Source organism: Aptenodytes forsteri, unplaced genomic scaffold (assembly GCF_000699145.1).
Source record: "Aptenodytes forsteri isolate BGI_AS27 unplaced genomic scaffold, ASM69914v1 Scaffold195, whole genome shotgun sequence".
Lineage (NCBI taxonomy): Eukaryota > Metazoa > Chordata > Aves > Sphenisciformes > Spheniscidae > Aptenodytes > Aptenodytes forsteri.
In genome coordinates, this window is record NW_008795317.1 from 4,043,049 (window position 1) to 4,055,448 (window position 12,400).

General features: G+C 40.2%; 1 protein-coding gene across 1 annotated transcript in view; it reads right to left on the minus strand.

Annotated features, from left to right (window-relative positions):
* Nucleotides 1–787: 787 nt before the first annotated feature.
* The window catches only part of LOC103899188 (cytochrome c oxidase subunit 7A-related protein, mitochondrial), a 13,883-nt gene continuing 2,270 nt past the window's right edge, over nucleotides 788–12,400 (minus strand). Inside the window, exons 2-3 of the mRNA XM_009279615.2 lie at nucleotides 2,579–2,713; nucleotides 788–1,673 (exon numbers count right to left, since the gene is read on the minus strand). Of these exons, the coding sequence (XP_009277890.2) occupies nucleotides 1,530–1,673; nucleotides 2,579–2,713 (279 nt within the window). The 3' untranslated portion in view covers nucleotides 788–1,529. The remainder of the gene's footprint in view (nucleotides 1,674–2,578; nucleotides 2,714–12,400) is intronic.

Consider the following 12,400-nt stretch of genomic DNA (forward strand, 5'->3'; position numbering starts at 1 on the left):
CTACTGAGGATAAAAAAATTTATCAGTACAGGCAACACAGCTGTCAATTACTGAAGAACTTAGTTATTCTCTGCTATTCTTTGAGTCTTGCTGTCCTTACAAATTTCTTTTTCAGTGACTTAATCTTTCCCATCCTGAACTACCAACATTGATTGAAACCTGAGATCACAGTACAAGCAGCTATTTTCTTTCCTATGGAACAGTAATAAGGCTTTGATATAAATTGACTGGGAAAAAAATCAGAATGTTTTTAGTAAAAGATTGAAGAAATGGGAATTTTAGGTTCTTTTATCAACTGTTTTCCTTATTTACATGGAAGGTGGTTTCTGCACAGTTCTGGGAGAGATGGGTCTTTACAGAAGCCAGTGAATCCATGCTTATCCAGAGCCTGGGTGACCAAGAGTGAATACTCGACGTTCATAGACAGAGGAGGATCTATTAAATTAGGGGATGCTTTTTTGAAGACTTGTGTGAAACTTGCAGTTCAAGGCTATGATATTAGAAAGGAAAGAGAATGAATAAGGGGTTTTTATTGGCTTCTCTCTCTTCCATCCACTCAGCAAAGGAAATGCGTGTGTATGTGTGTACATAAATAGATACATGTGTGTACTGAAAATAATATGCAGCTGAGCTATGACGGTGATCTGTTTCACCAAAAATTATAGTTAAACACCCAATGAGTTCTAAGAGAGGGTTTTTAAGATGATTACCATCTCAAAAAGATTACAGTAAGGTATCTGAATCAATTGGCTGGTTTGAGATCTACAAGTTGAACTTAAACAAAAGCGTACCGATATGTTTATTTCACTACCAGGCCAGCTGAAGTGGTCTGAAACTTTCAAGACTTGCCTGTTTTATTATTCATGTAGTTATCTTTATTGCACAATAAGATAGTTTGACAAATGAAAGTCCAAAAACTGGTATAACTGACACTACGGTACTGGTGCACTCTGCTGCATACAATGATGCTAACATTATGAAATAAGTCCACTTTAAATGCTCCAAGGAGATAAGCCCTTTGTCCTCCCGAGGTACAAACATTTAATAAGACACCAGCATTTGGGAAAGTTCCACTGCCACCTGCTTATGTAAAATGAGCTGCGTATGACAGAAACAGGTTCCCCGTATGTTATAATAATTAAATTATTTGCTTTTACTGTTTTGGAAACCAGCAGCATCCTCCCACTAAGGAACGTGGAGCACAGCCCACAAAGTATTTGTCCTGTCCTATCTCTAACATTGTTTAAGTTGGGGGAGGGAAGGAAGGCAAAGCTTAACTTTCTCCAACTGTTCATACGCTCCTGCAAGACAACAAATGCAAAGCTACAACCATATGTTAAAATGATGTCTTTAAGTCTGTGCATATTGATTTCTAGAACACATAAGGCAACCAATTTAAAAACACTTTCTCCAAGAAATTTGATCTGAATAATGAACCCTATATGATCACAGAATTAAAGGAAGTGCAAAGAGCTACATGCAGGAGGTTCTTCAGAGAAGCGTCACGAGTCCCATGAGTTGTGGTTCATTCACTTCTGGTTTCTTGGTTGTGAAGCCATGTACAGTGCTACTAGACAGTAGATAGTCCCGCCTATTGTTAGAGCCATAGTGGTCCGATAAAGCAGCTTATCTGGAACTCCTCGTTTCAGGTGTACTGGCAGTCCATCTGCTTTCTGTGGGAAGAGTTTAAAAAGAAAACAAACAAACAAAAAAGAAATGAACACCTGTACCAAGGCCATAAGGAACAAACAACCTCAGGCAAATTAAGAAACTTCCATGAGGGAAACCTCCTGACAAATAGGCTATCTACAATCAAGTGTATTACGTGCTTTTCATTTAGCGAGACAAATACAAAGGCAAGTTAATTTTATTAGCCAAAGCTGTTAAGTGCAAGCAGAAAGAATGCATCTTGAAATATTTCTAAAGAGGACCTGGGTGGGAAAAGAGTCACTAAAAAAAGAACGTGAAAAGGTACGTATAAAAAATTATTCACCAAGTCAGACTGACACATTCCAAATGCAAGTGGCATGTAAGAGAGAAAAGGGAACATTATATAAAGCACATTCTTGATGTTTTTAAAAAAATGCTTAACTGATTTGCTTTATGAAAAGTCCCAGTACGCTTAGAAATTGCATAGCTAACAAACTGGCTTTGAAAACTTCTTACTGTGCTCTTCTTATACTGCATCATGAACAGCTTCGGTAATATTCAAATTATTATACACAAAACAGTAATGATCTGCTTTGCTCCTCCAGATCCGCTTTAAGGCATACGCTTGGATTCCCAGACAGAAAGTACTTCCAATAGTCAAATAATACAATAAGCATCTTCTGAACCCAGTGAAAAGACAGACAATGTTACTAGACTTTCCACTTTCTGTATTTATCTCCTATACAAGGCATATATACCTTGTACTATAGTACAAGTATACAGGTTATACTATACTTGATGCTTTCTTAACTAGACTTTACAAAATTCTGGTATTGTAGAATGACAAAAGTAGTTAGCCACATTAAAATACGGAAAGATATGTCCCACTTTCCAGTTTTCTTTAAGTTACTCTCAAAGTAGTTGTTACCTGAAAAAGTTTCTGTAGGTCTGGCACCTTGTTTTTACCCAAGAAAGAATCAGTTGCTGGTAAATCTGAAGCAAGTTTAGTTGTTGTTCCAAAAATCAGAGCTGGGGATTCAGTGGAAACTATTGGTTTGAGTCCCTGCATAAATAAAGATTAAAATATCAAGGTATACAATACTTGCAAATGTACCAGTTGTCAGGCTAGGCAGGCACACTGCCAGTCATTACAAGGATACATTACAAAGAATATTTATGTGGTATGAAGACCTGTGACAATGAGCTAAAGACACATTGTTGGCCCACTCACTTCTCAGCTACAACTTTGGGTCAGGGCTTAGCAAGGAGAATAGAAGCCTCTTTTCTGATTTCCTCATGACATAAATTTATAGCTATCCTAAGTTTTTCTGTGCTGGTACTTGGTCCAAATTGCTGCTTGTTTTTCACACATAGCCAAACTATCTAGGACTCTATCCGAGTAGTAGGATTAGCAGCAGGGAATCCCTGATGCTTGGGTCAAACAGAGTGAGGAGGCTTCAATGAACTCTTCCTCCTGAATGCTGCAAGCAGTAGCCATAAATAACTGGGCGTTAGATAATCTGGATGTATAGTTTGAGGATGAAAAAACCCAAGGGTTAGGACCACTTGTTTCATACAAAAGTAGTAAGTGGTGCTCAGGGACCCTCAGGTGGATATGTTATGCAGGTGTAACTACACCCTATAATTCACATGCTGCTGCAACTTTTCACACCTCAATGTACTCCCCATGAGCAGCGTAATTTAATTTCCTTTCGGTTCAGACGGTTGTACTCTACATTTGCCATAATTAAAAACTACATAATCCAGTTCTATGGATAAGGTTAAGTGCACAAAGTCACAGCCATCATGAGGCGGCCTCCTTGCCTTTATAATTATAGTTAGATTTAACAGTTATGCCTGGACACATGGCAGTGATGTTTTACATTATGGCTCCTGAAATAGCTATAATTATTTTTTTTTCTAACTTGCCACAGAAATTAAAAGCATTGTACAAGTAGGTTAATGCAACAGGTTTTCATTACAAACAGAAGCAGCAATTGCTCTCCATGGGTCAAGTTAAGGCTGCACTGAAATTCTAGTTTCTGTTCAAAGGACTAGTTGATGCATTTTGTATGGCATAAGAGAACTGCCTGAACAGTATTTGCAGCTGGAAGCAGACTGGCACTCTTTTTCTTTTATGTCTGCCATAGACCAGACATTTTTTTCCATATGTAAATTCTCTAAGTTCTCTGCTACAACAGGCATCTTCAACAAAGACCAGATTTCTCAACATCCCAAAACAGCCTATGGTCATCAGGGCTCCACCCTGAAGACATGGGTCCAGCTTCCCACTTTTCTAGTGCCTGAATGAATATTAGAATCCTTTTGTGACCTTCTTGGTTATGTTTTGAAAGACAGCAGCCAAAACTGGATTCTCTGACACATTCAGTAACTAGTGCCTTCCTACTGAACAGGCTTGCGCAGAAGGCAAGTACTGAATTATTTAAGACTAAGCAGTTCTGGTCACACCAGTAAGAAGGAAGCATCTAAGAAACTATTATTAGCCAGGGGAAGTTACTGGCTATATATTCAAGGCTAAGTACCAGCTACGTCAAAATACTTGAAGAAAGCAATTTTGGACCAGTATTTTTGTCTATAAGAACTTTAAGTACTTTATTAGGCTTGTCTTTAAAAGGTTGGTGATTTGATAGAAAGAACTATATAACAGATGTTTATATCAAATGTGTGGGTGACTTTTTCTCCAAAACTTGGAGACTGTTAGTATCACAGCAACATGCATCTTTCAGCTTCCTTTAAGTTTCCGCTTCTGAATCTCACTTTTGCCTTCCTGAGGGCCCAGCTTTTTCAGGAGCAGTCTTTGAGATCACTTCAACAGTTACTAGATCATTGCAATTCCTGCTCGTTGTGACCATGTCTGCTTTATTTCATGAGCTATCTGTAGTCTATAAAAACTGTAAATACTGAGAATTGGAGTAAGCTGCAAACTACTTCAAACAGTTCCATGATAAAGATACTTCTTTCATCATGCCTAAACTCGCAGATAGGGGGCTTAAAAATGTGATTAGCAACCCCTACCATTTGTTATTAGTGCTAAAACTCCTGCCTCTATGGGATACCACCCGGATGCAAGACTCTCTATGGATTACTATTAGAATAGTGAAATCGGTCGTGTTAACAACTGTAAGTTATTGCATACCTTTTCAGGCTTTAGAAATACATTCCTGTTCAGATAGTTCTAAGATCCCCTTCTGTTGGAGCAACAGGAGATTCAAACCTGACTCAAGTGACTAACTTCATCATGAAATCAAATGAAACCATTTCAGAAAACTCATCTAATCATCAGTGTACTGTTGTAGATGACTTCCAAAGCAGCATGGCGCCAGTTAAGAACATCACATAGCAATTTAAATAAAAATAATTTATATGGTTCATTGGCTTCAGGAAAGAGTAAAACAAAACACATGCTGCAGAAGACAGACAGTTCAGTTTGCCTAACACAGACACTGTATTAATCAGGGTCCCTCACCCCAACGTAAAATTCCACCTGAATTTCATCCATGAATCTTGTGGTCAGCTCCAACCAAGCTCAGCTAAATTAGTGTAATCACGTGGCTGTTCCAACTGCGTACTTGTCTGTGTTTATTGAGAGAAAGTGGCAAGTGCTTTATCTCACACCCAGCTGCTTGCTAAGCTTAGCGTGGCTGAAGAGAAATCCTCAGTATTACACATAAGAATTTCAGTACAGATCATTTTTTAAGCAAGTCATTAAGACACTTTGAATGGACCTTAATTGTCACTTGTATTTAACATGACTAAAACTGCAGGTTTATTTAATAACCTCAGTGTCTCACTACACTCAAGATAGCACTGAGGAATGAATGCCTCTACACATTTGACCTATGCTTCATAAGAAAATGTTTCACATTGATAATTCCTCTTCTGATATTAAGGTGTTGATCTTTTACTTCTAATCACGTTAACAGGAATTTGTTCCAATTCTTGGACGAAGTACAGCAGATGTACTTATGCAGAAGAGTCAACATCAGCTGATTCCATCAGCACGCTACAGCAATGGCTTTGTCAAATGCTGAATTCCTCAATGAAAGGTCAGGACATGTAGCTAATCCAAAACAACAAACAAAATTCTCTGCCTACCCCTCTGTAAAGTGTGTTTGTTCTCTTGTTGGAGGTCTGAAGGTCTTAGGACCCAATCTGTCTGTTGGCTGGCCAACATGCTCAAAGTTAAAACAAATTTATGCCTATTGCTAGCATGAATTCCCAAGCTAGATTTACATTTTAATGACAGCACAAAACAGATAAGGATTTGGAGCACAATTTAATGGAGATAGCACCACACTTAAGATTTTAAATGTTAGGGGAACTGCTCAAACAGATCAGGGAATGAGAAAGTAGAGAAAACTGAGGTAAGGACCAAAATGAAAAGGGGAAACAAGAAAGAAAGTTAAGCTGAGAATTATTATTTCAAAACATGCATTGAAGTAGCTTTTATGAACTTGCTGAACCTAAACACTTCTAACCTAAATAGCAGGTCCTTCACAGTAGAACATACCTCACTGTATGAGGTTAAATATATTTGTTACCACAAACACAAGCACACTTTTAGGTAGGATCACTTGAGGCTTTGTTTGTACTGGAATGACACACTTAAGTAAAAGTGATTTTGTGTACATTTTAAGTATCATCTACAGCATAAAAGGTTAACCATTATAGTTTCTCAACGAATTCCAAGCAATTCATAACTGCTAAAATCAAAAGATCTGTGGTTTATGGGGGGTTTAAACAGATACAAGCAAAATAAGTTGTATCAACTGAAGATATGGTAGTATGACTCAATTCCTACTAGGATCATGGTCAGCCTTGAAGAACTAGGAAAAAGTTCATATAGTTGTCTTCACCTGATGGCATTTGAAGCTGGTCCTGCTATTTGTACTTTAAACATAAGCCAACTCTTTGAATTAATAGTTTTTATTGTATTTCTAATGGTTATGGCAGTCATTATCCTCCTAAATACGGGTAGTAGTTTTTAACCTATTTGATTCCTCACCTGCACTAGCTGAGAAAGTTCCTGTTTATTCAAACAGGCTAAATTGTTCATGCTACTTTACATAACTTTGTTAAATGCAAAATTAAGTCTTCTAAGAATGCTAAGACTGAAATGGAAAGAACCATACACGTTTCAAACTAAGAGATTTTTTTGTTAGTATAAGCTATTAGTTATGTTACTGTCAGCAAAAGAATTTCTGAAATATATTTTGACTGGTATTTTGCAAGCCCACAATAAGCTTAAACCTGCATCAGAACAATACTCCATTGGGAAGCATCAGAATGTAACAGTACAGAATAGAGTGAATCATTACACTGCATATTTGACCAAGCAGAACTTGAATTGCAGGATGTCTTCATTTTTCCAGAAACATTAAGATAAATAGAAGCACAAAAAGCAAACCATTTTACATGCTGAGCTATGGTTTTATTAAATACAGCAATGAAATCAATAGGAAAAAATTTACTTCATTTTGGATTTAACATGTACTTACTCATGTGATTCCTTTCATATTTTAATCTATTTATTGCAAACAATTTTATCAGACTGATGCACCTGAATGTGTCACCTGGGAGTAGAGTCAAACTAAAAAAAAAAAATTCTACCAAAAAGTTGGCCTAAGAACATTGTAAGAAGGGATTGAAGGTAACTTTTTAAAATGTAGCTATTCTATTGCACAGCATGTTTGCATGCTACAGGTGAGGACTAAGCCGTGTGAATGGTGAGCCAGATATGAAAGATAGTGTTTCTTTCATCAATATGAAAAAAACCCCACATTTATAAAGTGAGACAATATTCATAAGACTTATGTGAAATGCTCCTGCTTGGATACAATCTCATCTTCTCAACTATATTCTCTCAAAAATTAGGTTTTAACACTTCAGTGATGACACTGAAATGAAATACAATGCCCGATGATGACCTAAAAGGAAGTCATTACAATGTTCTAGAGGAAAAGTATTTCTATTCCTTGGACATTCTCTTTCCTGCCTTGCAGAGCACAGGAGTGAGATCTATCCAGACTTTTTCTATCTGCAATGATACCTATATGTGAAGCTAGTTTTGCACAGACCCTTTACAAACCAATTTTGATATATGACACTACAGCATTTTAATCTAGAAAATGCCAAGAATTCAGAATTTATCGTGCCTTTCTTTATCTAGTGCAATGATATTCATACATATCTAATAGTCATTAACAGAACAGAATGTGGGATAACAGAAAATTCTGTATTCCCCTCTTATTTTGCTTCTGGCTTTTTAATCCCTAAAAAATAAAGATGTACTTAAAATGGGATGATTGTTACAATGTAACGGAGCCTGCTGAACAGAAAGGTAAGCAATACTCCACAACCTGGGCTCCAGAAGCCAAGAGTGTTGTCTTTACAACAACTTTTACTCCAGGTGGTTATCAGAGCTTTCTGTATTTCTGTGTCAGGACTTTTCTCTTAGGAACCTAAAAAGGATGCATTATTTGCAGAAGAATAGTCACAATGACCTAGAGAGTAATACATAGTGTTCTAAGCTATACTCTTCCAGAAAGGATGTACTTTACTGCTTGGGCTTGAAGTCCTTCCCCCGCCCCCCCAATGGTAACCCTAGCCTTTGCCTTCCTCTACACAAATGAAGTGTCAATTAATCTTTATTATTTGAATATAACTTTGTGTAGAAGAGGTAAGAAGTGCCCCAAACACTGCACTAGTGACAAGAGTATTTTCTAGCACAGGTGCCTGTTGGACATACCCTTAATGAAGAGACATACTTTTAGACTAGAACAGATTATTTATTCCGCTGTCTTCCCTGTGCCCTGTACCCCCACCCCTCAATAAGCTACCCAGGAAGCCTTCCAAAGAGTGATGGGGAAACAGGAGGATAAAAATCTTCTTGGGACAGAAATTGCCATATTAGAAAGTCACTGGTACCTCAATGTTTACTTAAGATCATATAGGGTAGTTCAGGATGGAAGGGCCCTCTAGTGCTCTTTAGTCCAAACTGAGGTGAGACCAGGTTGCTGTGGGTTTTGTCTGGTCTGGCCTTGAAAGCCTCCAAGAATGGAGACTGCACAACCTCCCTGGGCACCCTCTCCACTGCCTGACTGTTCTCACCATGAAAATGTCTTTCCTTACATCCAGTTTGAACCTCTCCTGTTGCAACTTATGCCTGTTGTCTTTTGCCCTCCCACCATGCACCATTGTGCAGAGCCCGGCTCCATTGTCTTGATAACCAGGTGCTGGCTGGCTGGTCTTACGTCTGCACCTGCCCCCCTACCCCCTGCACCTTCTCTTCTCCAGGTAGAACAAGCCCCATTTCCTCATCCTCTCCTCACAGGGCAAGTGCTCTGGCCCCCCGACCATCTTGGTGACCTCTGCTGAACTTGCTCCAGTTGATCAAGAACACTCCCATTCTGGGGGGCCCACCACTGGATGCAGTACCTAGATGTGATCCAGTGAGTGCTGAGTAGGGGGAGATCATTACTTTCCTTAATCTACTGGCTATGCACATGGTGATCCAGCCCAGGATGCTGTTGGCTTCTTTTACAGGCGGGACACACTGCTGGCTCACACCCAGCTTTCTGTCTGCCAGTACCTCCAGGGTCTCTACCACAGAGCTGCTCCCACCAGCCTGGCAGTTCCCAGCTTGTATCCCTGCCAGGGGCTCTTCCTTCCCACATGCACAACTTTGCCTTTTTTCCTCATGGAAATTCATAGTGTTCCTGTCAGCTCATTCCTCCACTCTAGACAGGTCCCTCTGAATGGCAGCTCTACTTCAAGCATTTTGGAGCCGCTGCCTTGATGTCTTCTGTAAACTTAACAAGAGTGCACTCCATTGCCTGCTCCAGGTAACTGATAAAGTCCTGCAGTAACCTCCAGTATTCCACTGGTTATGAGCATCCCGGCAGAGTATGACCCATTAACCACTATGCTAAGCCTGACCATCCAGTTCTCTTAACCTTTCTAATTGTCCATCCATCTAAACTATAACATCTTAACTTCAAAAAAAATCAAAATTAAAAGCTTTGTACTTGGTCTGGGCCCCTTGAAACAATTTGAGATTTTACAGAAGCCTAATACAATATTCGTGCTTGCAGAAGATGACTGGATTTTCCAAGTAAAACTTGCATAGTCAAGGATATCCAGGAAAGCAGAGCTGTAAAGTAGGCTGCTAACAGAATTAGGCTAAGAAAGAATGAAATAGAAAGAATTATTTGTGTATCACAACAATACACATTAGTCTACAAGAATGTAGCGTCTTTCAGTTACCTTTTATTAACGAGTTTCTCAGGAAAAAGACAAACCATAACTTTGATTTCACTTCTGTGTGTACACGTTTTGTTTTTTTTTTTTCTTAAAAACCTGTGCTGGTTTTGGCTGGGATAGAGTTAATTTTCTTGATAGTAGCTAGTATGGGGCTATGGTTTGGATTTGTGCTGAAAACAGTGTTGATAACACAGGGATGTTTTCGTTACTGCTGAGCAGTGCTGACACAGAGCCAAGGCCTTTTCTGCTCCTCACCCCACCCCACCAGCGAGCAGCCTGGGGGGGCACAAGAAGCTGGGAGGGGACACAGCCGGGACAGCTGACCCCAACTGACCAAAGGGATATTCCACACCATATGACATCATGCTCAGCATATAAAGCTGGGGGAAGAAGAAGGAAGGGGGGGTCGTTCACAGGGACGGCATTTGTCTTCGACCCATTAACCACTATGCTAAGCCTGACCATCCAGTTCTCTTAACCTTTCTAATTGTCCATCCATCTAAACTATAACATCTTAACTTCAAAAAAAATCAAAATTAAAAGCTTTGTACTTGGTCTGGGCCCCTTGAAACAATTTGAGATTTTACAGAAGCCTAATACAATATTCGTGCTTGCAGAAGATGACTGGATTTTCCAAGTAAAACTTGCATAGTCAAGGATATCCAGGAAAGCAGAGCTGTAAAGTAGGCTGCTAACAGAATTAGGCTAAGAAAGAATGAAATAGAAAGAATTATTTGTGTATCACAACAATACACATTAGTCTACAAGAATGTAGCGTCTTTCAGTTACCTTTTATTAACGAGTTTCTCAGGAAAAAGACAAACCATAACTTTGATTTCACTTCTGTGTGTACACGTTTTGTTTTTTTTTTTTCTTAAAAACCTGTGCTGGTTTTGGCTGGGATAGAGTTAATTTTCTTGATAGTAGCTAGTATGGGGCTATGGTTTGGATTTGTGCTGAAAACAGTGTTGATAACACAGGGATGTTTTCGTTACTGCTGAGCAGTGCTGACACAGAGCCAAGGCCTTTTCTGCTCCTCACCCCACCCCACCAGCGAGCAGCCTGGGGGGGCACAAGAAGCTGGGAGGGGACACAGCCGGGACAGCTGACCCCAACTGACCAAAGGGATATTCCACACCATATGACATCATGCTCAGCATATAAAGCTGGGGGAAGAAGAAGGAAGGGGGGGACGTTCACAGTGACGGCATTTGTCTTCCCAAGCAACCGTTATGCATGATGGAGCCCTGCTTTCCAGCAGATGGCTGAACACCTGCCTGCCCATGGGAAGGAGTGGATGAATTCCTTGTTCTGCTTTGCTTGCGTGCGCAGCTTTTGCTTTACCTATTAAACTGTCTTTATCTCAACCCAGGAGTTTTCTCACTTTTACTCTTCCAGTTCTCTCCCCCATCCCACTGGGGGAGAGTGAGCAAGCAGCTGTGTGGTGTTTAGCTGCTGGCTGGGGTTAAACCATAACAAAACTTCAAGTCATATCAGACATGTTTGCTCTCTGAAGGCAGTTCTTTGGAAGGCTGACTTTTTAAAAATCATTCTTCCAATCCTTAACCTCCAGGTTGGATTTTTTTATTACTAAACTGTAAGAACTTAGGTTTTTCAAAGTTTACTCAGAAACTTGAACACGGTATAGCAACCATGCTGCATTTGTCCCGTGACAAAATCATGTTACAAATCTTTCTAGTATTACTTAGGAATCTATGTTGATGTACATAAAAGCAAACAAGTTCTGTGATTTCTTTTCACCGATACGCAACTCTTCAATGTCTTGAAATGGCTGATGTAATCAGGATCTATTCGCCCCACCCTCAACTCCGCTCCTACAGAATTAACCATGTACTTTAACTATGAAGTATGGAAAGTATAAGCCTATTTAATGCAATCTTTAACTTGTATACACTAAGTACGTCAGCATCATACAGAGGAAAGGCTGTTTTTCATTTTGCTTTAAACAAACTTCTATAGATGTGTGCCCTCTCTAATAAGGGTTTTAATGCTTTCAGTAATTCGTTTTTCTGCATGCACAGGCAAGAGAGGGGGACTAGCTGCACTGCTGTTCAGATTTGCCAGCTGCGATTCTAAAACACCACCGTCCACTGTTCTAGCTCAGGGGCAGTCCTACATGATGAAAGGGTGCTACTTTCTTGCTATCACACCCAATGCATCCCAAAACTGAACCAAGAGGTGCACGGCAGAACAAAACGTCCCGCCTTGCCCGAGGTCGCACGACAGGCCAGGTTCGCCAGGTGCACCGCGGATGCGCACGGGGGGCGCGGAAGATCCCTCCCCAGCGAAATAAACGCCACCAGGTCCCGAAGCCCCTGCCGGGGGGGCCTGGGCCGGCAGGCGATGCAATCACCAGAGCGGCAGCCAAGCGCCCTCCGCCCGGGACCACGCACTCGCCCGGCCCGTCAACTCCAACCCCCCGCGCCGCCACCGCGCAGGGCTCGGC